Source organism: Camelus bactrianus, chromosome X (genome assembly GCF_048773025.1).
Source record: "Camelus bactrianus isolate YW-2024 breed Bactrian camel chromosome X, ASM4877302v1, whole genome shotgun sequence".
Taxonomy (NCBI): Eukaryota; Metazoa; Chordata; class Mammalia; order Artiodactyla; family Camelidae; genus Camelus; species Camelus bactrianus.
This window is the reverse complement of record NC_133575.1, coordinates 38,141,564-38,166,625: the sequence shown is the minus strand read 5'-3', so window position 1 is coordinate 38,166,625 and position 25,062 is coordinate 38,141,564. Positions and strand designations below refer to the sequence as shown.

General features: G+C 52.6%; 1 protein-coding gene across 3 annotated transcripts; it reads left to right on the top strand.

The window, feature by feature from the left end:
- Positions 1 to 538: 538 nt before the first annotated feature.
- On the top strand, positions 539 to 24,433 carry CACNA1F (calcium voltage-gated channel subunit alpha1 F). 3 transcript variants are annotated; one of them, XM_010968156.3, is made up of 48 exons: positions 539 to 563; positions 2,035 to 2,284; positions 2,651 to 2,756; positions 2,975 to 3,114; positions 3,362 to 3,504; positions 3,604 to 3,756; positions 4,396 to 4,592; positions 4,705 to 4,808; positions 5,459 to 5,616; positions 5,907 to 5,999; positions 6,116 to 6,209; positions 6,363 to 6,389; positions 6,543 to 6,703; positions 7,686 to 7,911; positions 8,717 to 8,924; positions 9,017 to 9,137; positions 9,254 to 9,335; positions 10,339 to 10,381; positions 10,594 to 10,645; positions 11,116 to 11,260; positions 11,429 to 11,558; positions 12,019 to 12,078; positions 12,227 to 12,333; positions 12,416 to 12,503; positions 12,923 to 13,030; positions 13,129 to 13,181; positions 14,422 to 14,568; positions 15,270 to 15,471; positions 15,558 to 15,716; positions 16,544 to 16,654; positions 16,881 to 16,964; positions 17,785 to 17,805; positions 18,017 to 18,145; positions 18,494 to 18,559; positions 18,817 to 18,908; positions 19,334 to 19,493; positions 19,725 to 19,852; positions 20,163 to 20,259; positions 20,420 to 20,522; positions 20,789 to 20,890; positions 21,080 to 21,210; positions 21,448 to 21,582; positions 21,841 to 22,010; positions 22,682 to 22,789; positions 22,908 to 23,035; positions 23,142 to 23,254; positions 23,653 to 23,850; positions 24,129 to 24,433. In XM_010968156.3, exons 1-48 carry the CDS (start codon positions 539 to 541, stop codon positions 24,357 to 24,359), a joined length of 5,889 nt encoding a protein of 1,962 aa, XP_010966458.1. In that variant the 3' UTR covers positions 24,360 to 24,433. The 3 variants fall into 3 exon arrangements, with proteins under 3 accessions (XP_010966458.1, XP_010966457.1, XP_010966459.1); XM_010968155.3 differs by having other exon boundaries at positions 5,459 to 5,649; XM_010968157.3 differs by having other exon boundaries at positions 539 to 613; positions 2,188 to 2,192; positions 5,459 to 5,649.
- The last annotated feature ends 629 nt before the right edge of the window (positions 24,434 to 25,062 follow it).

The window sequence follows — 25,062 nt, the reverse complement described above, 5'->3', positions numbered from 1 at the left end:
GATTTTGGCTTTTCTAGGTCCTTTGTCTATAGATATACATTTTAGAATCAGTTTGTCAAACTTCATGGAAAAATCGTTTGAGATTTTAAGACTCCATTGAATCTCTAGATCACTTTCGGAAGAATTGACATCTTCACAATATTGACTATTTCAATTAGTAAATTTAATATATCTGTCCATTCGTTTAGATCCCCTTTAAGAACTCGATAATATTTGATATTTTTCCCATGGAGATCTTGCACATATGTTACATTAGGTCTATTCCTACATACTTCAAATTTCAGATACTGTTGGGAAACTATTATCATTTTCCTTATTTTAGTTTCTGACTCTGGTGCTGGTATACATTTTGTAAAAATATATTTTTTAATCCGTGCCTTTTCTGTTGCCAGCCTCTGGCCCACAAATGCTTCATCTTCACCCCTGCTCACCCTCCCTTCCGACTCTGTTATGGTCCCGCCCTGTGACCTTAATCCCTCCAAAGCAGGGGGAAGAGAGGTGGGCTGTGTGCAGATGGCTCTTCAACCTCGAAAGGAGGATGTCGGCATCTGAAGGCGGGAAAGGTGAGAGCAGCCTTCCATCCCTGCAGACCCTTGGAGCAAGCCTGGGCTCTGCTCCATCCTCAGCCCCTCTGACCCACCCACCACCTACCAGGACCCTCTCCCCCGGAGAGCCTTTAGAGGACCAGAACCACATCACCCTGTTCCCACCCCAGCCAGCCCCAAACACAGCCTTAGTTCCCAGCTGAAACCCAATTCTGGCCCTGATCCCTACCCTAGCGCCACCCCAACTTCAACTCCAATGCCAGCCCCAAGCTTAATCCTAACACAAACCTTACCAACCAGAGGGCAAACCCCTGTTAGAGACTAAATCCCAGTGTGGATACAGACCTTATCCTGAGCTCTAAAGTCATCTAACCTCAACCCTAACCCTGGATAGCAGTACTGTTAGTGACTGAGTCTCTGACTTTCCAGAAAGAGTGCAGACCCATTTATAAGGGGGAGAGAGAGAATACACAGTCGATGGTAGTAAATTGTGAAGGCTTAGAGTCAAAGACTGCCTCCCAATTCAGCCATTTCATAAAGTCACTTAACCTCGCTTTTTGCATCAATTTCCCCACCTGTAAAATGAGAATAATACCATGTGTCAGACATTCTTCTGAAGGCTGAACTCATTTAATCCTCACAACAACCCTATAATGGGTTATTGTCATCCCATTATGCAGATAAGGAAATTGAGACTCAGAGAGGTTATGTGATTTGCTCAAGGCCACACACAGCTACCAAGTAGTAGAACCAGGATTTAGTCTCAGACAGCTTGTTTCCTCCAAAGTGGGACATCTTTTTTTTTTTTTTTAGGCTTTTTTTAGGCTTTTTTGGGGGAGTAATTAGTTTTATCTATTTTTAATGGTGGTACTAGGGATTGAACACAGGACCCCGTGCATGCTAAACACACACTCTACCACTGAGCTATACCCTCCCCCTAAAGGTGGACATCTTAGCCAGGCCAACCAACTGTCCCTAAGAGGCTGAAATTAGGCCATGGAAATTGGGAATGGTCTTAACTGAAAATCACAATGCAAAACTCAGATCCCACCCAAACTCAAGTTAAAGTCCAACCTTGATCCTAATTCTAATCCCAACTCATTCAAATATCCAATCCTAATCCAAAGTCATATCTCCAGCACACTTCACCCCCCCATTTAAATTCAACCCAAAATCTACCACTCATATTTAACCCTAAATTTGCTTCCAGCTATAAACTTAATCCTATCCCATGCCAATTTAAGCTCTACCCCCCAAATCTAACACCCAACCCTACTTCAGTTAGAAACACAATCTCACCCTCACTCCCCTATAAACTCTCACTGTACCCCCAGTCAATTCCAACACCAACTCTTATCCGCCAATCCTTAACTCAACTCTCCCTAATTTTACATGCTCTTCTCTCTTTCCCTCAGAGGGATAGGATCAGGTAGGAGCAGCCATGATTGCCCCAATACTCTGTCACCCCTAACTCGGTTTCTCCACACAGACACCACCCCAGAGCCCAGTCCAGCCAATGGGACAGGCCCTGGGCCTGAATGGGGGCTGTGCCCTGGGCCCCCAGCATCAGGTGGTGAAGCCGGCGAGGCATCAGACCTGGGGACCCCTAAGCGAAGAACTCAGCACAGTAAGCACAAGACAGTGGCAGTGGCCAGTGCCCAGCGGTCACCCCGGGCGCTCTTCTGCCTCACCCTGGCTAACCCCCTGCGGCGGTCCTGCATCAGCATTGTGGAATGGAAGCATCCTGGAAGGCTAGGGGCAAGGCTCAGGGATGGAAGTCACCAGGGTACCAAGAGTCAAGGATTGGACCAGGGTTGGAATGAAAGAGGGCTGAGGTCACCAGGGATCAAGGGTCCAGAACTGGATTCAAGGGGGAATTGAAAAAGGTGAAAGCGGGAATGGGGTGTCAAGAGTCAAAGACTAAATCTCAGCAAAAGTTGAAGATGGCTGAGGTTTCTAGGAGGATCAGAGTAGAGGCCTTAGTCAGGGCAGGGGCTGGGAATGTCAAGGCTGGTCACTTTAGGGTCAAAGGTCAGCATTGTGTGGGAAGGGAATATGGAGTTCTGAGGCCACTCTGCCTGGGTCCTTGACTGTGTCTACCTGAGGCCCTTCGACATCCTCATCCTGCTGACCATCTTTGCCAACTGCGTGGCCCTGGGGGTCTACATCCCCTTCCCAGAGGACGACTCCAACACTGCCAACCACAACCTGGTGAGGCTCGCCCGGCCCCGCCCCGCCCCTAGCTAGATACAGCCCGGGAGAGCCACACCTCAAGCCTTCCAGCCAGGGTCCTCCCCTCTCTGACCCAGATGACCCTCCCCTGCCCAGCCTCACCCTAGATGCCGGCTATGCTCCGCTGCTCCTACCCAGTCAAGCCCCACTCCCAAATAACTTTCCCATCTCCTGCCCCCCCCCGGCTCCGCCCCCAGGAGCAGGTGGAATACGTATTCCTGGTGATTTTCACTGTGGAGACCGTGCTCAAGATCGTGGCGTACGGGCTGGTCCTTCACCCCAGCGCCTACATCCGCAATGGCTGGAACCTACTCGACTTCATCATCGTCGTGGTCGGGTGCGCGTCTGAGGGGGACACTTCTACCCTAGTTCAACTTCTCACCCCAGGCCCGCTAAATTTGGGGTTCGGAGAAGCGACTGCTTCAGACTGCCCTCATTCGGCAGCCAGAATTAGGAATATTAACATATTTTAAACGTATTTGCATTTCCAGTTACAATGACTTGTACTTTTCCTAGGAGAAGGGAGGGATGGAGTGGGGTCCCAAGGCCTGACCGTGCCTCGTTGTCCCATGCTCCCCCATCAGGCTGTTCAGCGTGCTGCTGGAGCAGGGGCCCGGACGGCCAGGGGAAGCCCCGCACACCGGAGGGAAGCCCGGGGGCTTCGATGTGAAGGCGTTGCGGGCGTTTCGGGTGCTGCGGCCGCTGAGGCTGGTGTCTGGAGTCCCAAGTGAGTAGCACGCCCCTCAGGCTTGGAGGTGGTGGAGGGGAGCGGGAAGGGGGCTGAGCTGAACCTGCCCCTACTCTGCCCACCCCTCGCTCCCCGCAGGCCTACACATAGTACTCAATTCCATCATGAAGGCGCTGGTGCCGCTGCTGCACATAGCACTGCTCGTGCTCTTTGTCATCATCATTTATGCCATCATCGGACTCGAGCTCTTCCTTGGACGCATGCACAAAACATGCTACTTCCTGGGATCTGGTCAGCAAGCCCACCCATCATGAGACAGATCATGCCCCCTCCACTGGCTCCTAAGCCCCACCCTGTTCTCAAGGAAACAGACTCAAATTCACAAGACTCCGCCCCCATGGTCAGGCTCCACCCCTAGATAAACAAGCCCTACCCCCTATATTTAAGACTCCCCCCTCAATCCCAGACTGCAATTCCGACACCCCATTTCCCGTCGCTAAGAGCTCTGCTCTATTACAAGATTCCACCCACTAGTTAAGGCCCTGTGCCGCACTTAAGACTCCATCCTCCAGGACTGGTCCCATGTAGTCAGGCGTTTTTCATCCAGACACCAACCCAAGCCTTGTCCCCACCTTTCTTTCAAGAGACCCTCTCAAATTCAGGAGACTCCGCTCCCAGGCTCATGCCCCACCGTTATGCACAAGATTCTGCCCCAAGATTTACAGTCCTACTCCCCAGATCCCTGTGGTTGGAACTCACAGCTTCCCAGTGGTTCAGAATCCTGACCCAGCAGAGTCAGGGGCCAAGGGTTGTCTCTGATTTAGAAAAATCTAGAACACTGAGTCAAGTTTCCCAGGTGGGCAGGCCTCCAAGATGGCAGCGACTGGAGGTGGGCATGCTTTGGGTTCCAGAGCTCCAGTCTTTTCACAGACGTAGAGGCGGAGGAGGACCCATCGCCCTGTGCGTCGTCAGGATCCGGGCGTGCTTGCACGCTGAACCAGACAGAGTGCCGCGGACGCTGGGCAGGGCCCAATGGAGGCATCACCAACTTCGACAACTTCTTCTTCGCCATGCTGACAGTCTTCCAGTGCATCACCATGGAAGGCTGGACCGACGTGCTCTACTGGGTAAGGTGGACAGCGGGCACACAGTGCAGAAGCTGCACCTGCCTTTCCTCCCTGAGCTCAGGCGGGAATGTCTGCATACCCTGAGAGATGCATGCCCCACCTCTCTCCCTAGATGCAGGATGCCATGGGGTATGAGCTGCCCTGGGTGTATTTCGTGAGTCTTGTCATCTTTGGATCCTTCTTCGTCCTCAACCTTGTACTTGGTGTCCTGAGTGGGTGAGAAGCCTAGACACCTACCGCCACCTTTCTGCCCCTCAGTCCCAGTCCCTTTTTTTTTTTTTTTTTTTTTTTTGGTTCCTGGCAAACTCCTAGGCATACTTCAAAACCCATCTGAACTACTCCTTCATTCACTCAATCAACACTAAGCATCTACTGTGTATGAGGCACCATTTTAGGAATGGAGCAAGAGACAAAATCCCTGCCTTCATGGATATTACATTCTGGTGGGCAGAGTCTGACAATAGCAACATACACAATAAATGTCTGTGTGTGTGTGTGTGTGTGTGTGTACATGCATGCATGCACACACATATATGTGTGTGTAGTGTTTTATATGGAATACGTGCTTTGGAAAGAAAGAATTAACATAGGGTTGGGGAGATCCCATAATTATAAATAAGGACTGTCAGGACAGGCCTCCTTGAGAAGGTGTTATCCAAGTAAAGGTGTGAGAGGTGAGGGAGTGAGCCATGCGGGTATCTGAGGAAAGAGTGTTCCAAGCAAAAGGAACAGCCAGTGCAAAGGTTCCAAAGCTAGGATGTGTTTAGCATATTCAAAGAACAGCAAGGAGGCTGTTGTGCCCAGGATGCTGAAGGCAAGGGGGCCAGGGTGGTTCCCCCACCAAACTTTCTATCCTCCTGCCTCAGAGAGTTCTCCAAGGAGAGAGAGAAGGCAAAAGCACGAGGGGACTTCCAGAAGCTTCGGGAGAAGCAGCAGCTGGAGGAGGACCTGCGGGGCTACCTGGACTGGATCACACAGGCGGAGGAGCTGGACATGGAGGACCCCTCCGCTGATGGCAACTTGGGTTCTATGGCTGAAGAGGGCCAGGCCGGCCACCGTAGGCAATCACAATCTGACCCACTCCCTGCTCCACGCATGTGGCAGATGTGACTGCCCTCCTGAGATCCAGCCCCAACATGCAGCAACTCTAGGCCCAGTCTCCAGTTATGGCCTAGGACACAGAACCCAGGCTCAGATACCCTCCCTTGACCATACCCAGAACCAAACCTCCAAATAACACCCCACCCCCCAACACACAGGGCCCTAACCCCCACCCTAGCCCATGCTCCACAACTGTCCTCCCTGTTCCCACAGGGCCACACCTGGCAGAGCTGACCAATAGGAGACGAGGACGCCTGCGCTGGTTCAGTCACTCCACCCACTCCACACACTCCACCAGCAGTCATGGTGGGCCCCCCCACCCCAGGTTGAGGAGGAGGAGGGATGGGTAGGCAGAGGAGCAAGCCAATGGCAGAACCCTGGGGTCTTCATGTGCTGACCTTTTCTTCCCACCCTCCCCACAGCCAGCCTCCCAGCCAGCGACACCGGTTCGATGGCAGAGACCCCAGGCGATGAGGAAGAGGAGGAGGGGGCTCTGGCCAGCTGTACACGCTGCCTGTGAGTACCCCCACCCCTTGACCCCTGACTCAGCCCAGAACCCAGTCCAGACCCTGACCCCAGTCCTTACTTGAGCCTCAGACCTTGACCTCAGCCCCTGACCTCCAGCCCCAGCCCCTTATCATGCCCACCTCCCATCCCCCTCTTTTCCAGAAACAAGATCATGAAAACCAAGGTCTGGTGAGTTGCGAAAGTGGTGTGACTCCTGAACCCCATGACTTTGTGAGCCCCACCTCCAAGCCCCACCATGACCTCTGGGCTCCCCTACCTGAGCCCCCCAGGGCAGGCTTAGGTAGGTGATCTCAGCCGCCGCCGGGCTCTCCATCCCCCCAGCCGCAGCCTCCGCCGAGCCAACCGTGGCCTTCGGGCGCGCTGCCGGCGGGCTGTGAAGTCCAATGCCTGTTACTGGGCCGTGCTGCTGCTTGTCTTCCTCAACACGCTGACCATCGCCTCGGAGCACCATGGGCAGCCCATATGGCTCACCCAGATCCAAGGTGTGCCCCCCCCCACCAGGCGCCAGCCCCCAATTCCTTCCAAACAGAAGCTCCAACGCTGGATCTCTTGGGTGCCTCAGACCCCCAGACACTGCCTTCCTACCCAAGTAAATGCAGAAACCTTAGCTTGTCCCACCTGACCTTATAGCTTACATTTATATAGCATTTGTGGTGAGTGTCAAGCTCTGTTCTCAGCACTTTGACATGTACTCACTCAATTTCTCTTCACTGCAACTTTATGTGAGTTAAGTACTAAGGCACAGAGTCCTGAGCACCAAGATACCAAAGAGTTAAGTGACTAATCCCAGGACTTAGCTAGTGAGTGGCAAACCCAGGCAGCCTGGCTCCAGAATCCAGGCTCTTAACACCACACTGTCTGGACAAGCTAACCCTTCTGTGCCTCAATTTCCCCATCTACCAAATGGGAGTCATAGTATCCACTTCATGGGATGGTTCAGAGAATTAAATGAGTTAAAGTGAAAAACATGCTTGGAACATTGCCCGACATACTTGATTAGTGTTAGCTCTTCCTATTATTCATTTTAACCTCAGCCCCCAACCTTCATACTTAGCACACTTCTAACCCCAACCCCCTCAATCCAGCCTTTGTCCCAACTTAACCCCAGTCTCTAATGCTACCTTTTTTTTTTTAAGTGGAGGCACTGGGGATTGACCCCAGGACCTCATGCATGCCAGGCATGTGCTCTACCACTGAGCTATTCCCCTCCTCCCTAACTCTACCCTTGAACTGGAGTTTTTCTGGATTCATAGAGGCTGACCAAGACCTATACCCCAGCTCTGCCCCTCACCTCAGCCCCAAGCCTCTTAAAACCTCCCCTACTCTGACCTCTATAACTCACCCAATCCCTAATCCTAACCTCACCAGAAACCTGTACCTGGCCTGATACCAGCTACCCAAGATCGCCCCATATGTCCCCACAGAAACTGGCTAGCCCAGTCACCCCTGCCCCTCTCCCTGCAGAATATGCCAACAAAGTGTTGCTCTGTCTATTTACGGTGGAGATGCTTCTCAAGTTGTACGGTCTGGGGCCCTCTGTCTACGTCTCCTCCTTCTTCAACCGCTTTGACTGCTTCGTGGTCTGTGGGGGCATCCTGGAGACCACCCTGGTGGAGGTGGGCGCCATGCAGCCCCTGGGCATCTCGGTGCTCCGATGTGTGCGCCTTCTCAGGATCTTTAAGGTCACCAGGTGTGTGTGGTGGGGGAGAGGACTGAGGCCCCAAACAGCCCCAACAGCCACCACCCCAGCTCCAATGATGACTGTATCTGCATCACCATTCATTTAGCAGATATCCATTGAGTGCCTACTGCATATGAGGCACCTTTCCAGGCCCTAGGGAAACACCAGGAATCAAAGCAGACACAAGTTCCTGCCATCATGGAGATTAAAGTCCGTTGGGGAGGGTGTCTAACTCCATTTCCATCAACCTCGACTTTAGCTAGAACATTATTCCCAATCCCATCTCTGAATTCAACTCTATACTCATCCCCAACACCATCCCCACCCCCAACCATAGCACTCTCTCTAACCCCAACCCCCAACCACTCAACATCCACCAGTTCATTTACATCCTCCATACCCAAGGCCAAGCCCAACCTCATTTCCAAACTCATCCCTAACTCCCAGCCCCATCCCATCACTAACCACAACCCCCACATCCCAAACTCCTAACCATCAGATTATCTCCAACCACAACCTCGTCCCCAGTCCCAGCCCCAGTTGCGTCCCCATCCTCTCCTACCTCCCAACCCTCAACCACAACCTTAGCCCTGACTCAGTCATCTACAACTCCAAATACTCCCCAACCCCATCCCCAGCTACAATCCCTAATCCCAACCCCAGTCCCCAACTCCAAAATCACATCCAACCCTGACACCAAAGTTCATCTTAACCCAGCCTGCCCCAATGCATCCTGAGCTGGAGCCCTGCCCCGGCTCCTGACCCTGACTCACCACTGGACCTGTCAACCCTGCCCCCTCCATCTCTGCTGCAGGCACTGGGCATCGCTGAGCAATTTGGTGGCATCCCTGCTCAATTCAATGAAATCCATTGCATCCTTGCTGCTTCTCCTCTTCCTCTTTATCATCATCTTCTCCCTGCTTGGCATGCAGCTGTTTGGGGGCAAGTTCAACTTTGACCAGACCCAGACCAAGAGAAGCACCTTTGACACCTTCCCCCAGGCCCTTCTCACTGTCTTTCAGGTGGGACCTGGAAATCATGGGATGGGTGAGCCAGGGGGAACCCAGGGTTGGGGAGAGGGTCCCAAGAGCCTCACAGTGACCTCCACCCCCAGATCCTGACGGGTGAGGACTGGAATGTGGTCATGTATGACGGTATCATGGCCTACGGTGGCCCCTTCTTCCCAGGGATGCTGGTGTGCGTCTATTTCATTATCCTCTTCATCTGCGGCAACTGTATCCTCAGAGCCTTGGGAGGCTGGATCGTGGTGGGGTTGGGGGTGGATAAGTGGGACCTGGGCACTCCACAGGTAGTCTGCTTCTCCATTCTTTGTAGCCTGAGCTCACCCCAGACATCCTGTTGAACGTGTTTCTTGCCATTGCTGTGGACAACCTGGCCAGTGGAGATGCAGGCACTGACAAGGACAAGGGCAGGTGAGGTCTGGCTTCGCCTCCAAGAGAGTCTCTCCTTGGATGTCTGACTGAGACCCCCTACACACATCCCAACCACTAGAGGTGCCTTGGTCACCCTGGCAATTGCCATCAGCAGATCCAACCTACCAGTCATCATTCATTTGACATGCATTTATTGAGCACCTACTTTTTGCCAGGCCCTGTTCTAGATGCTGAGGAGACAGAGTCCTTGCCTTTACGGAGCCAACAGTCTAGTTGGGGAAGGCAAGCAAAATGCAAACAAATAAATATCTAATAATATAATTTAATTAAATATATGTTAATAATATGTAATGAAGAAGAAGAAAAGAATAGAAATGAAGATTGCTGTTTTGGTTAGGGTCATCAAGGAAAGCCTCTATGAGGTGACTGTTGAACAGAGAGGCCAATGAAGCAGGGGAGTGGGACATGCAAATACCAGGGGGAAGAGTGTTCAAGACAAGGGAACAGTGTGTGCAAAGGTCCTGAGGTGATAATATTCTCAGCCCATTCAAAAAAACACCATGGAGACACCATGGACACCAGGGAGTGGCATAAACAAGGAGGAAATTGGTAGGAGGTGAACTCAAAGAGAAGGGGATAGGGAGGTCAGATCAAGGGCATCTGGGCCACGGTGAGGACTTTGATTTTTGCTCTGAGTGAGAGGGAGCCCTGGGAGGGGTGTGAGCAGAGGAGGAATGTGCCAGACTTTGGATTTAACAGATTCCCTCCTGCTGCTGTGAGAATAGACTATGTAGATGAAGGAGGAAGCAGGAAGGTTCTATGGGACCTGAGAAAGGTCTGTTCTGACTGCCGTGACACCCCCTCCTCAGCCTTGCCTATCTGCTTTGATCCTAATTAGGTTTTTTTTTTTTTAATTGGCGGTACTGGGGATTGAACCCAGGACCTTCTGCATACTAAGCATGAGCTCTACCACTGAGCTATACCCTCCACCTCCCTGCTTTGATCCTTAACAGTCACCCACACATACAATTTCCTCGCACAGGGAGAAGAGCACTGAGGAAATTCCACAGGAGAATGGAACCTTGGTGAGTTAGAAGCCTGGGCACTGTCTACATGTCACACTACTGCCAATATCTGTATGTGTGTGTTTGTGTGTATGTGTGTGTGTGTTGTGTGTGTGTTTAACCACCATCCTCCGCCTATTCATTTCCTCTTTATTGCATCCCTTCCGTGCCTCCACTGTGTCCATCCTCTGGTGTCTCCCCCATTATCAATGACCCCATCTTCCTGTCCCCAGGTGCCTGGTGGGGAGAATGAGGAAGACGAAGGTGCAAAGAGTGAAGGAGCAGGTAAGTGGGCAGGGCTGGGTTGAGGAGGTGTAGGACCTTGGGGACAGCACCCAAGCCGAGCTCTTAATCCCAGAGACCCTCCTCTCTGGGGAGCAGCCTTCTCGTCTTGAGAATAAAGGGCTTGGTGTGTAACCAGCAACATTTGGGACATTGAGATTAAAGACGAGAAACAGACGTTTTGTCTTGCTGCAGAACTTCTCAGAGCCTTTATTATAAAATAATGTGTCTAGGATTGCGAGGATGGAAATGTTCATTCAACACACATTTACCGAGCCCCTACTGTGTTCCAGCCAGTGTTCTAAGTACTAAGGGCACAACAGTGAACAAAACAGACTAACATCCCTTCGCTGAGGAGCTGACATTCTAGCAGGGAGATAAGAGGAATTTATCAAGTGACAAGCACTGTTCTAGGTGCTTTACATACATTTTCTCAACTAATTCTTTCTCTTTTGATCATTTTCTGGTACCAGGCATGGAGGAAGAGGAGGAGGAGGAAGAGGAAGAGGAAGAAGGGGGTGCAGGGCATGTGGAACTCCTGCAGGAAGTTGTACCCAAGGAGAAGGTGGTACCCATCCCTGAGGGCAGCGCCTTCTTCTGCCTCAGCCAAACCAATCCGTGAGCACTGGGACTGTGCAGGGCACTGGGGCAGGAGAGCCAGGGAGCAGCCAAGGCTCCAGTGGGATGCATGGCCTGATGCAACAGAGCCCAAGCTGTATCCCCTGGGCTCCTTCAATCAACTCTGTGGTCCTGGGTTCTGACCATGACCCATTCCCCACTCCCCAGGCTGAGGAAGGCCTGCCACACCCTCATCCACCATCACATCTTCACAAACCTTATCCTGGTGTTCATCATCCTCAGCAGTGTGTCCCTGGCCGCCGAGGACCCCATCCGAGCCCACTCCTTCCGCAACCACGTGAGTCTGGGGCTGGGGGCTGGGGGGACACTCTGAAGAGTGTCCTACTGGCACAAGCTGGGGCCAGGGTAGAGACCCCTGGTTGGGCAGAGAGAGGAGGAGCAATGACAGCTTCAGCAGTGCCAGCCTTTATTATGTGTGCAACACAATTGGGGAAAGCGCCAAGGAGGCGATGAGTATGTAGCGGAGGAGGAAGCTGTGCTTAGAGGCTGAGCAGACCAAGGATGCCTGTGTTGCTGGGTAAAGGCAGAGGAGCCCAAATCTGGAGCCTTGTCTTTCTGATGGCCAAGGCTTTTTGCCTTGTCGAGAAGTCCTTCATGATGATGATGAGAGAGGGAGAAAGAGAGGGAAGGGAGGAGGCAGAGAGGGAGGGAGGAACAGGAGAACTTACTGAGAGGTACACACACCTAGGATCCCCCTCAGCCATGACTCAGTGCCCCATCTCTTTCTTGCCCCCCAGATTCTGGGGTACTTCGATTATGCCTTCACCTCTATTTTCACTGTGGAGATTCTACTCAAGGTGACTAATGGGCCCCCATCCTACCCCCAGTTGCCCCAACATACTCCCCACCCAACCCTGCAGCCCACCTCTCCTGTTTCCATCCCCAACTTCCCTCTCTGTCCCCAGATCTGGGGTCTCTCCAGCCTGACGTCCTCCTATCCCCCAGATGACAGTGTTCGGGGCTTTCCTGCACCGTGGCTCCTTCTGCCGTAGCTGGTTCAATCTGTTGGATCTGCTGGTGGTCAGCGTGTCCCTCATCTCCTTTGGCATCCAGTGAGTGATGCTCCACTGACCCCATCCCTCTCAGAGCCAAGGCCAGGCCCAGCTCATGGCCTGAGGACTGCCCCCTCTTCAGCTCCAGCGCCATCTCGGTGGTGAAGATTCTGCGAGTACTCCGGGTACTGCGACCCCTCCGAGCCATCAACAGGGCCAAGGGACTCAAGGTAACACCGCCCCACCCAAACCCACAGAACCCTGGGACCAGAATCACTGATGAAACTGACCATTTGCAGTGATGCATGACCACATAGCCTAGACCCGATGTGTAACCACACAGTCCTGACCGCTGGCCATGTGGCCTGATCCATGTTCCTTACAAGTGACCATACATTCCTTGCCAGAGGCCACATTTCTGTGATCCAAGTGCCTGACATGGGGCCACATACCCCTGCCCGGCAAACACTTATTCCTGGTTAGTACTCACACATCCCTGGCCCACATCGCTGTCCTTTGACCACATACCCCTCACCCAAGACCACATGTTCCCTACCCAAGTCCCTGGGCCCCATCCACACTCAGAGTCCCTGTCCCCTGGCTGCCGGGGCTTGGGCTGTCCATTAGCCATATTTGTGGGTGCCTGCAGCACGTGGTGCAGTGTGTGTTCGTGGCCATCCGGACCATCGGGAATATCATGATTGTGACCACACTCCTGCAATTTATGTTCGCCTGCATTGGTGTGCAGCTCTTCAAGGTGGGACGAAACACTGGAGGAGGCCCAGTCATGAGTCAAGATGGGGTGGGGGAGGAGGGGCAAAGGGTGAGCCTGATTGTTAAATATCCTCCCTGTAGGGGAAATTCTACAGTTGCACTGATGAGGCCAAACACACACCCCAGGAATGCAAGTAAGTGCCCAAAACCCTATTCTCCATAGAGCCCAGGACCCCTCCCCAAGTCCAAAGAGGCCCTTAGATCTCACCCAGGCCTCTGAAACCCCTAGAGCTTCCTCCCAAGAACTGCAAAGACCCCTCAGAATTATCAAGACCCCCCAAGACCCCAGAATTCCTCCAGGTCCCAAGATGCACCCCTAGAATTCTCCCAAGAATTGCAAAGGCCCTCAGATCTTACCAGTCCCTAAGAGGCCCCCTCAACACCTCCCCCAAGCCCCTCTTCACGTTCCCCCAAATTACCTACATTCCACTCCAGACCCCCCAGCAATCCCCAAACACCCCTCTACTAAATCCCCAGCTTCCATCTTGAGACTCCTGTAGAGGATACTGCTTAAAAGCATAGGCTCTGAAATCAGACATTCCCAGTTCAAGTCCATCTCATGAGACTTCTAACCTTCTGAGTTACATTTCTTAACCTTGCTGAGTCCCATTTTCCTCAGCTGAAAAATTGGGATGGGGGGAGGCTCAGTGGTAGAGCACGTGCTTAGCATGCACAAGGTCCTGGATTCAATCCCCAGTACCTTCATTAAAAAAATAAAGAAGTAAACCTAATTACATCCCTCCAAAATTAAAAAAGAATTTTAAAAAAGGAAAAGAAAAACAAGGATAAAAAGAGAGTGGATGTCACAATGTTATTGTGAGGAATAAATGAGTTACTACACAGAGAATGTACTGCAATGTAAAGTTACTAAATGTAAAGCCTAGTACATGCCTGGCATATATTTAGTGCTGACAAATGTTAGCTATTATTAGTATTACTTTTGCCTGGATGGCAGTGATGATGATGATGATGATGATGCGGATGATGATGATGATGATGATGATGATGACGACGACGACGACGACGACGATGACTGATGATGACAACGACGACGACAACAATGATGATGATGATAGCTAACATCTATGGTACCAACTATGTTCCAGGCACTATTCTCATTGATTGACGAAATTAAGCCTTGTAACAAGCCAGGAAATACGTTCTGTCATTGTCTTTATTTCATAGAAGGGGAAAACCGAAGCACAGAAAAGTTACATGCCCAAGGTCGCCCAGCCAGTAAATGGAAAGGCAGGATGGGAACCCAGGCTATCCAGCTCCACTCCTATGCCCTGCTGCCTCCATGCTGGAGACACCAGGCCCCTTTCCAACTCCCCACCCCTCCTCACCCACCCAGAATGTCTGCAATATCCACAGGGGCTCCTTCCTGGTCTATCCTGATGGAGATGTGTCACGGCCCCTGGTCCGGGAGCGGCTCTGGGTCAACAGCGATTTCAACTTTGACAATGTCCTTTCAGCCATGATGGCCTTGTTCACTGTCTCCACCTTCGAAGGCTGGCCTGCGTGAGGGGCAGGGCCTTAGGGATGGGCAGAGGACTGGGCAGGAGTCTCTAGGGGATTGGTTTGGGATATCCTGGAGATGGGTGGAAGGGTATCTTGGCAAAGATGAAGGTCTCTGGAGACTGCATAGGGTTTTCTGGGGACTGGTGGATGTATCAGAGGACTAGGTGGGGGTTTCTCAGAAGTTGGCTGGGGGTGCTTTGGAGAACCGGGTGGGGAGGTCTCCAAGAATCCAGTAGAGGTCTCTGAGGGACTAGATGGAAGTCTAGAGAGGACTGGGTGGGGTTTAGTGGGGGACCAGGTAGAGTTATGCGGGGACTGGGTGGAAGTCTTGGAGGAGATGGAGCTGGTGATTCAGGGATTTCCAGAGAGCCGCACAAGTCTTTGGGGGTACTAGTTGAAGATGTTTGGGGGCAATGAAGTGAGGAATTCAAGCTGATGGGACAAGGGATTTAGAAATCTTTGCGGGATGGTGGGGGAGTTCTGCGGAGCTTTGTGGGGATCTCCAGGTGGCTGGAGGAGAACTGGGGATCTGTGGGAACTTAAGGGATTTGAGGGTCTTGGAGGGCCTGGTGGGGGTCACTTGGGGTAGTTCTCAGGTGGTTAGGTCAGGGGATTTTGGGATCTTGGCATGTCAAGGAGGAGATTCTGGGGTATCTAAGGTGTCTGGTGTATCCCCTCACTTGCCCCTGCTGGCTCCCCAGGCTGCTATACAAGGCCATTGATGCACACGCAGAGGACAAGGGCCCTATCTATAATTACCATGTGGAGATCTCTGTTTTCTTCATTGTCTACATTATCATCATTGCATTCTTCATGATGAACATCTTTGTGGGCTTCGTCATCATCACCTTCCGTGCCCAGGGAGAGCAGGAGTACCAAGACTGTGAGCTGGACAAGAACCAGGTGACTTTTGACCCCTGATCCACCAACCCCTCCCCATCCTTACCTTGGGACCCCACTGCTCAATCATGCTTTTCACCCATATGCAGCGCCAGTGTGTGGAGTACGCCCTCAAAGCCCAGCCACTCCGCCGCTATATCCCCAAGAACCCGCATCAGTATCGCGTGTGGGCCACTGTGAACTCTGCTGCCTTTGAATATCTCATGTTCCTGCTCATTCTGCTCAACACGGTTGCTCTAGCCATGCAGGTCTGAGCTCCCCATCCTGATCCTTGCCAAGCACCTGACTCTTTTCTTTCCACACAATCTCTTGGGAACTGTCAGGAATGCTTTAGGCTGCAAGTAACAAAACCCCCAACCGACAGAGACTTAAGCTTTAAAGATAAGTGCCACGTTTCTTCAAACCTAAGGCCAATAATTGTAAGTTGCATCCTGATTTCAGAGATGTGAGAATGTGAAAAAAAAAAAAAGGCAGATGGCAAATGTAAGTTGCCATCGACTGCAAAATGCACCCCAATTTCAGAGATTCTGAAATGTTGAAAAGATGTGCATCCTGCAGTCAATGAAATATGGTAATTACCTCACATAGCAAACAGTGAAGAGGTAGGCTGTTTGCTCACTGCTTATCAGGGACCCTGGCTCTGTCTTTCTGTTCCACTAGTCTTAATGAGTTAGCTTTCCTTCTCATGTGTGTTGCTTCATGATCACAGAATGGCTGCCACAGCTCCAAGCATCAAGACCACATTCAAGGCAGGAAAAAGGAGAGAAGGTTGCACCAAGGGACTGTCTCCATTTGGACATTGTATTAGAAATCAAAACTATTTTTCACAGAAGCCTCCCAACCAGCAGCAGACTTACGTTTCTGTCTTATTAGTCAGAACAAGGAAAGCTAGGAAATCAAGAACTGAGCCTTCCAATATCCATAATAGGAGGTGGACAGTGGGAGGGGTTTGGCCAACCCATAGGGCCACCATATCCCCAGACTCACTTCATTCCAAGTCAGAGAATATTGGTTGGAGTGAGGAGTGGGGATCTCTGCCTCACGCTATGTCCCCACACCTGATTTTCTCCCCCAGCACTATGAGCAGACTGCTCCCTTCAACTACGCCATGGACATCCTCAACATGGTCTTCACTGGTCTCTTCACTGTTGAGATGGTGCTCAAAATTATTGCCTTCAAACCCAAGGTACCCCCCAGCCCTAGACCCATTCCCTACGGTGGAGCTCATTGCAGAGCTCTCAGGGGGGCAGCAGCCAGGGAGTCACGAGACTAGGGAGGGAGAGGGATCTAGATGAAGCTCCATTGTGTGGTCCAAGCCAGGCCCTGCCTCCCCAATGCCCCTACGACTACTGGCCCCACACCCTAGCTTGTTAGCTCTGAGAAGACAGGGACTGCTTTCCTTCTATCTACAGCATTACTTTACCGATGCCTGGAACACTTTTGATGCACTTATTGTGGTGGGCAGCGTAGTGGACATTGCCGTCACTGAAGTCAATGTGAGGACCGGCCTCTTCACTAACCCACTCTCCCCTACTAACCTTCCCTTACCTCAACCCTAGGGCTTTCTTTCACATGGGTAGCTGGTTCCCACTCTCACTCACCCCACTCTGGGAGACTCAGAGCTCATCCCTCTAGCTCTGCCTCTTCTGAGTCCCAGATGGGTTCAGCCAAAGCCCCCTTCTACCAGCTCCCTTGTTCATTTGCAAACTATTGTCTGGCTCCACTAGCTCCTAAAATGACTCTCCTGTTATTTCTATTATTTTCTTCATTGCCTCTACATCCCCCTGCATTGGCCCCGTCATTTCCACCAACTCCTGCTTTGGCTTCATCATCTCTTCTGACTCCTTCATTGGCTCCATCTCCTCTACTGACACCATCGTCTCCGACCTGGGTCTTTCACGGCTCTGTCATCACCACTGACTGCACCCTTGGCTCCATCATCTCCTTCATTGAGTACTACACGGTCCTCAATTGACAACGCTGCTGGTTCCATATCTCCATCACTGGCTTCTCCATTGGGTCTTCCATCGGTTCTCTCATCTCCATGAAACCACTGGCTCCATCATTTCTTCCATTTGGCTCCAATATCTCTCCTCCATCATCTACTGTGCCCACTCCTCTTCCTTCCACCCTCATTACCAACTTTTCCCTCAACCATCCTGATCCACTGCCATATAACCTTCTTCATCATTCCTTGGATAATAACTCTACCATCCATTATCCCCCTATATCGACTCCATCATTTCTCTCCTTGTTCATTTGGGCCTATGATCTCATCTTGTCCATCACTTCTGTTTTGGCAATATCTCCCTCCAGAATGGTGGCCACCTTGGAGAGGTAGCCCCCCCTAATCTGACAACAGGGACTCTCTGCTTCTTTCCTTGCCTACCCTCCTTTCCTTTCTTCCTAAGAGTCCTTAGAAATGCTCCCCAACCACCCTGGGGCCTGGGTTCTGAGGGATTTGGGGCCTGGGAGGGCCAAAGCAAGAGACAGGGAGGTGGCTGGGGCCAATGTGGACTGAGCATGCCCACCACACACCCAACCCCAGAGCTCTGAGGACAGTTCCCGCATTTCGATCACCTTCTTTCGCCTCTTCCGAGTCATGCGGCTGGTCAAGCTTCTCAGTAAGGGTGAAGGGATTCGCACATTACTGTGGACATTCATCAAGTCCTTTCAGGTAACCTCCCCCCATCCATTTGTCCACCCCTCGCCCCCACCTCACACCTCTCAGATTGTCCTTTTACCACCCCCAGAACTACATCTTCCAGCATGTCATACCCATCTGCAACTTACCATGTCCAGTTTTCTCTTTCGTGGGTTCTCAATTCCCAACATGCCTTGGCCTCACTGAACTTACTCTCTTGTATTTAATACTGTGTCCACATGTGGGAGACCCTGGCAGTCATGGGCACTCTGGGGATGGACCACATTTCTCAGAAGGCCCAGGCTTGAAGAAGCAGTGCATTCTGGGGCTTACAGTTCTCTGCCTGGACCTGAGTATCTATCCTCCACTCTACCCCCATAGGCCTTGCCCTATGTGGCTCTTCTCATCGCAATGATATTCTTCATTTACGCAGTCATTGGGATGCAGGCAAGTGGGAACCCTAGGGGGCATCCTTCCAGCACTCTTCTGCTGAGGGGGCTGGGAAGGAATGTGCCCAAAGAGGGGATGGAAAGACAGACAAACAAGCTGGATGACCCTGAGTCAGTCCACACATCTGTGAAGTGGGATCAGAAGTGCCTGATTGTCAGGGTTGTGAGGATCCTTTGGGTATTAGGTGTTGTGAGATGGGTGGGAGACTGTGGGTAGCCTGTCACCCCTCTGACACAGCCGCCGTGTGCCCACAGATGTTCGGCAAGGTGGCTCTTCAGGATGGCACACAGATCAACCGAAACAACAACTTCCAGACCTTTCCACAGGCTGTGCTGCTTTTGTTCAGGTAACATCTTACCCCTCCTCCTCTGCAACTTCAATCCCTAGCATGCTCTTGGGTGCTCACATGTCCTCTCTGGGCCCCAGACTGCCTGAGCTATGGAAATAACAGGGCAGCATGGGGCTCAAGATTGCCTGATACCTTTTCTGGCTATGTTCCAAGGAGTCTTTTAGAATATTCTAACCTCAGCCATCCTTTTTTTGGCTGCAAGAGGTAGACCCTTCATAGGCCTCAGCACCCCATCTATAAAATGCAAACATGACTGTCATCAACATGGCTGTGCCAGCTTTGAAAATACTGAAATGCTATCTTTGCCAGATGTAGCCCCTGGCAAGAAGTGGGTCATCTCCCCACCCTTCCAGGCCCCACAACATCACTGGCCATGACTTCATAGCTTCCCCTCCAAGATGGCACCCCTGTGTGACCCCTAGGTGTGCTACTGGTGAGGCATGGCAGGAGATAATGCTTGCCAGCCTTCCTGGGAGTCGGTGTGACCCTGAGTCTGACTTTGGCCCTGGTGAGGAGTTTAGCTGCGGTAGCAATTTTGCCATCGCCTATTTTATCAGCTTCTTCATGCTCTGTGCCTTCCTGGTAAGGACTATTTCCCCACAACCACCACCTCTGCCCTGGGGGATGGCCCTGAGAGTCTGGGGATGAGGCGGGGAGCTCAGATCTTCAGACTGGATGAAAGGGCTGGCCTGAAGACAAGATCAACCCAAGGACACGTGACCCAGTGACCATATAAGTTTACCCCAGCCTCCCGCCCATCCCCTACATCCTGCTCTGCCCTTACCCTAACCTCCCCTACTCGCTGGCCCACAGATCATAAATCTTTTTGTGGCTGTGATCATGGACAACTTTGATTATCTAACCAGAGATTGGTCCATCCTGGGCCCCCATCACCTCGATGAATTCAAGAGGATCTGGTCTGAATATGACCCCGGGGCCAAGTATGCCCTCTAACCCCATACCTGGGATCCCAGAGGACAGTGCACTGCCTCACATAGTCCCTCAATCCCAGAACCTCTGACCTGTGCCTCCCACCCATTACCCAGTCAGTAGATGCCCCAAGGTGCCTGCTGCCCCTGTCCTCTGCCTTTCCCCCTCCCCTACTGACTGCCTTCCAATTCTTCCCTGGCAGGGCATGGGGTGTTGGTTGAGGGGAGAGAGGGATGCGCTGGTGGGACCTTGAGAAAGGACTAGAGGGGATAGCTCCAACGCAACCCAGTAGTACCTCCCATCCATCCCCACCTTCCCCAGAGGCCGCATCAAGCACCTGGATGTGGTTGCCCTGCTGAGACGCATCCAGCCCCCCCTGGGATTCGGAAAGTTGTGCCCACACCGAGTGGCCTGCAAGGTCTGTGCACGTGCCCGCCCCCACCTCTGAGAGGACTGTTTACCCCACGGCAGGGGTGGGCAGGGTTTGGTGGCATCCTCAAAAGTTTCTGCCCTCAGGCATTCATGCCTGAGTCCCCGGCAATTGCCTAAAATGGGTTTCATGTCCCTGGTATGCACAGAGGCTTGTGGCGATGAACATGCCCCTCAACTCAGATGGGACAGTGACATTCAACGCCACACTATTTGCCTTGGTTCGGACATCCCTGAAGATCAAGACAGAAGGTGTGTGGGGAAGAGGAGGAAGGGCAGGAGGGGAGGGTCCCTGGGGAAAATGCCGGGAGCAAACCAATTGAGGGATGGGCCCCACCTCTAGCTCGGAACCTCAAAATAGGTAACTCTGTCTTCTCCAAGCCTGTTTTCCCACCTGTCCAATGGGGGCGGCATGTGGCTGCGGAAGAAGCTTGTGACGCCCGCGCCCCCTCCAACAGTGAGGGCGTGGCTGTGAAAGGCCCTTCCTATTGGCCCATGCCCCACATCCTCCCATGCAGGGAACCTGGAGCAAGCCAATCAGGAGCTGCGGACTGTCATCAAAAAGATCTGGAAGCGGATGAAGCAGAAGCTGCTGGATGAGGTCATTCCCCCTGCTGACGGTGAGCTAGCCCCACCCCAGTTCCTTGAGCCCGCCTCTGAAAGTCCGTGATTGCTCACCGCCACAAAACCGGCACCGGCTAGAGGGGAGGGTGCTGGGGGGGGGGAGGGGCTGGAATCCATGCCCTGGGGCGGGTTGGCGGGGAGCAGAGGCCTCCTGTGTGACCTTGCCGCCTCTCCCTTGCCCCCAGAGGAAGAGGTTACCGTGGGCAAGTTCTACGCCACATTTCTGATCCAGGACTATTTCCGCAAATTCCGGCGGAGGAAAGAAAAGGGGCTACTAGGAACCGAGGCCCCCCCAAGCACCTCCTCTGCCCTTCAGGTCTTGGGAGCAGGGCCTAGGATGGGTGGGGGTATGTGGGAGCATTGTGGCTGAGGCTGACTCCCTTCTTCATCTCATGGAACCCATGTCACAGATGAGGAAACTGAGGCCTCAGGAACCACAGAGGGTGAAGGGTGGCTGCAGGGCTCCTTCCTCCCACCCATCCCATACTCCTACTCAAGCACCGGGAACTTTAGCCCCTCAGCTGCCCTATTCCCTATTTTTCCACCCCCATAGGCTGGTCTGAGGAGCCTACAAGACTTGGGTCCTGAGATCCGGCAGGCCCTCACCTGTGACACAGATGAGGAGGAGGGGGAAGAGGGACAAGAGGGAGAGGAGGAGGAAGATGAGAAGGACCCGGAAATGCACAAAGTAAGGGCAATAAACTTTGACTTCCCTCGGGAATTTCTGATTGTAGAATCCTCCCTCGGTCCCCTGAGTGACTTCCATACTGCCTCTGGGAAGAAGCCCCCAGAGAAGCAATAGACAAACGCTTATTTGGTATCTACCACCCACTACTGGAGGGCAAGACCCAGATTCAGCCCCTGGGAAGCTCATAGGAGACACGCTATTTGACCAAGTGACTTAAACATAACCTGGATGCAATGCTCAGTCCTGTAATTTCCACAGGCCCCGATGGGCTCCCAGCCCCCATCTCGCCGGAGCTCTGTGATTTCTGTGTCTCTGCCTGCTGGGGACAAACCTCCAGATGCACTCTCTCTTGGGCCCAGTGATGATGATGGGGGGGTTCCCAACTCCAGACAGTCCAGTGTGCCCCAGGCTGGATCCCACGCCCACAGGTATGGCCAAAGGTCTGGGGGAAGATTGTGAGAGAAGGCAGAGACTAGCCACTGTATGGGGGTACTTCGGAGGGCAGAAGAGGGGGTCTAAGAGGGTCTTTGAATGGAAATTTGGGAAGGATGGAGGGGATGCAAGGGCTCAGGTGGGAACAGAGGGTACTAAGAGATTCATGTGAGAAAGGCAATGCAAAGTTTTAATGCAAAAAGCACAGGATGTGGAATGAAATGGGTTTAAGTTCAAATCCCAGCTCTGCCAATTGCTAAGTGACCTTGGGCTAGTCACTTAGTTTCCACCGTCCTCAATTTCCTCACCTATGAAAGGGGGATGATGACAGCACTTACCTCACAGGACTGATGGAAGCATGAAATGAGGTCACACCAACTTTTACAGCCTCCTCTTCACTACCGTCCCCAACACAACCCCGGTTCTTGTGTTGAAGCTTTGATTTTTTTGAAACTTTGGGTGCTTCCATTGAGACAAACATCTATTAAAAGAAAGCCCATGTCTTCTTTAAAGTGACGACAGGTTAATTTTATGTGATGTGAATTTTCCCATTTAAAAAATAAAAGCCCAGTGCTTTTGTAGAAGGTGGGGCAGGGAATAAGAGGGAATCAGGGGCCCAGGGCCACATACTGGGGGGATCTGGTCTGCCTAACTTGCCTTTCTACAGGAGAAGCTCTGGGGTTCTCATCTTCACCATTCCGGAAGAAGGAAGTTCTCAGCCCAAGGGAGCCAAAGGGCAGGAGAAACAGGATGACCAAGAGGAAGTCCCCAGCCAGCACTCTGGCCATGACACGTAGGATGAGCCCACAACCCATGTGCGGGAGGGCAGGACCAATTACACCCCATTGTTCATGTCCAGGCTTGAGCTTACCCCAGCCCTCCCTCCTGAACAGGCTCTCCTACCTAGATGAGCAGGCAGGGACTCCCCCACGCCCCATCCTTTTGCCACCTCACAGACCCCAGAGATATGTGGATGGGCACCATGCACCACGCCGCCGTCTGCTGCCCCCGACGCCTGCAGGTAAGAGTGGGCATGGGTCCTAGGGCCCCCCCGAAGGGCCATCCGGGCAGAGGGCTGTGGAAGCGCTGACATTCTTCTTTGCCCCCGGTGCCCCCTACACTCCCAGGTCGGAAACCTTCCTTCACCATCCAGTGTTTGCGGCGCCAGGGCAGTTGTGAAGATTTACCCATCCCAGGCACCTATCATCGTGGGCGCAACTCGGGGTCCAGCAGGGCACAGGTGAGGTGGGGGAGGGGAGGCTGAAGCCCAGAAGGGTGGGGGCACCCTAGATTGAATTTATGAACTACACCACATGTCCAGCCCTTCTGAAGAAGGGGGCACATGTGAATTCACACAGTCCTCACTCTGCCTGTGAGGTGAGTACTGTTAGAGCCAGTTTACAGATGAGGAAACTGAGGCCTAGAGAGGCTTACCCAAGATCACACAGCTAGTAAATGGCAAAGCTGAGATATAAACCCAGGCCTTCTATGCTCTTAAATAAACTCAATCCTGATTTATACCCATTCAATTTGATTCCAGTTGTTTTTTGGGGGGTAAGAAGTAGGCACAGGAGTAAATCCTAGATCCTCATACCCCACCCATCAATCACTATGCCCCTGATGTTTCTTCTGGTCCAGGGTTCCTGGGCAACCCCTCCTCAGCGGGGTCGGCTCCTATATGCACCACTGTTATTGGTAGAAGAGGGCGCAGCAGGGGAGGGATACCTCGGCAAATCCAGCGGTCCACTGCGTACCTTCACCTGTCTGCCCGTGCCTGGAACCCACTCGGACCCCAGCCATAGCAAGAGGGGCAGTGCTGACAGCCTGGTGGAGGCTGTGAGTCCAGAAGGGGAGGGGGCAAGAGGGATGGGAAAGAAGGGGAGGCGGCGGGAGCTTGGGAAGGAGGGGAAAAGGGGTCCCCAGTCTCTATGTTGTACGTGTAGCTATCCCTTTGCTCTGCGACTTCTACTTAGCTTGATGTGTGCACCACTACCCCTCAGTGACTTCCCTGTATGCCCTTATGGGCTCATCATTCATCCAGACTGACGCCTCTGTGCACAGTTTCAATTTCATGCTAGGCTCTTTGTCAACACAGATCCCATTTGTGCCCCCAGGTGCTCATCTCTGAGGGCCTGGGCCTCTTTGCTCGAGACCCACGCTTCGTGGCCCTGGCCAAGCAGGAGATTGCCGATGCATGTCGCCTGACACTGGACGAGATGGACAGTGCTGCCAGTGACCTGCTGGCACAGGGGACCAGCTCACTGTATAGTGACGAGGAGTCCATCCTCTCCCGCTTTGATGAGGAGGACCTGGGAGACGAAATGGCCTGCGTCCATGCCCTCTGAATACCCACCCCTCCCCCACTGCTCAATAAACCTCCTGCCCTCCCTTCTGCAGAAGGAGACAGGCATGGACCACACCCCTGGATTTTGGTATCTTTGCACTGGAGGCCTGGGGCTGCCCAGTGTCCACCATCCATCCATCCCATTTCAGCCCTGAGCCACTGCCCACACGCGAGTATTTCCAGAAACCAGGACAACCGGCCTGATTATTCAGCGCCAGGGAAGGAGGGAGGAGGAGGAGGAAGAGACAGCAGCCAAAAAAAGCTGGAGACAGAGTGGAGGTGGTGGGGGGAGGGAGGGTACTGGACAGAGATGGGGAAAGTGGAGAGAGAGGATGTGTGGAGGCTTGGCTGAGGGGTGAGGGGAAGTCAGAGATTCCACAAGGGGTCAGTAAGGTCAGATGGAGGCAGGAGCAGGACAGGTGGATGGGAAGGAAAGGATAAGGAAACCTTCAGGAGAGTCCTGCCAGCAGAAAGGCCTGGAGGTTAGAATGAGCCTAGTATGGGATACGTCTTCAACAGGGGGGTCCTCTGACAGCTTCAGGAATTTTAGGGAGGCTAAATTGGAATTGTCCTGTCTCCCACCTCCCCGCTTCTGCCTGAGAAAAAGAAAATCTATACCCACTGTTAGAAGACATGGGTGACAGCAAAAGGTGAGGCTCCCCACCTGGGGTAACCCACTCAAAGCCCACCTGGCTCTCCTGGGA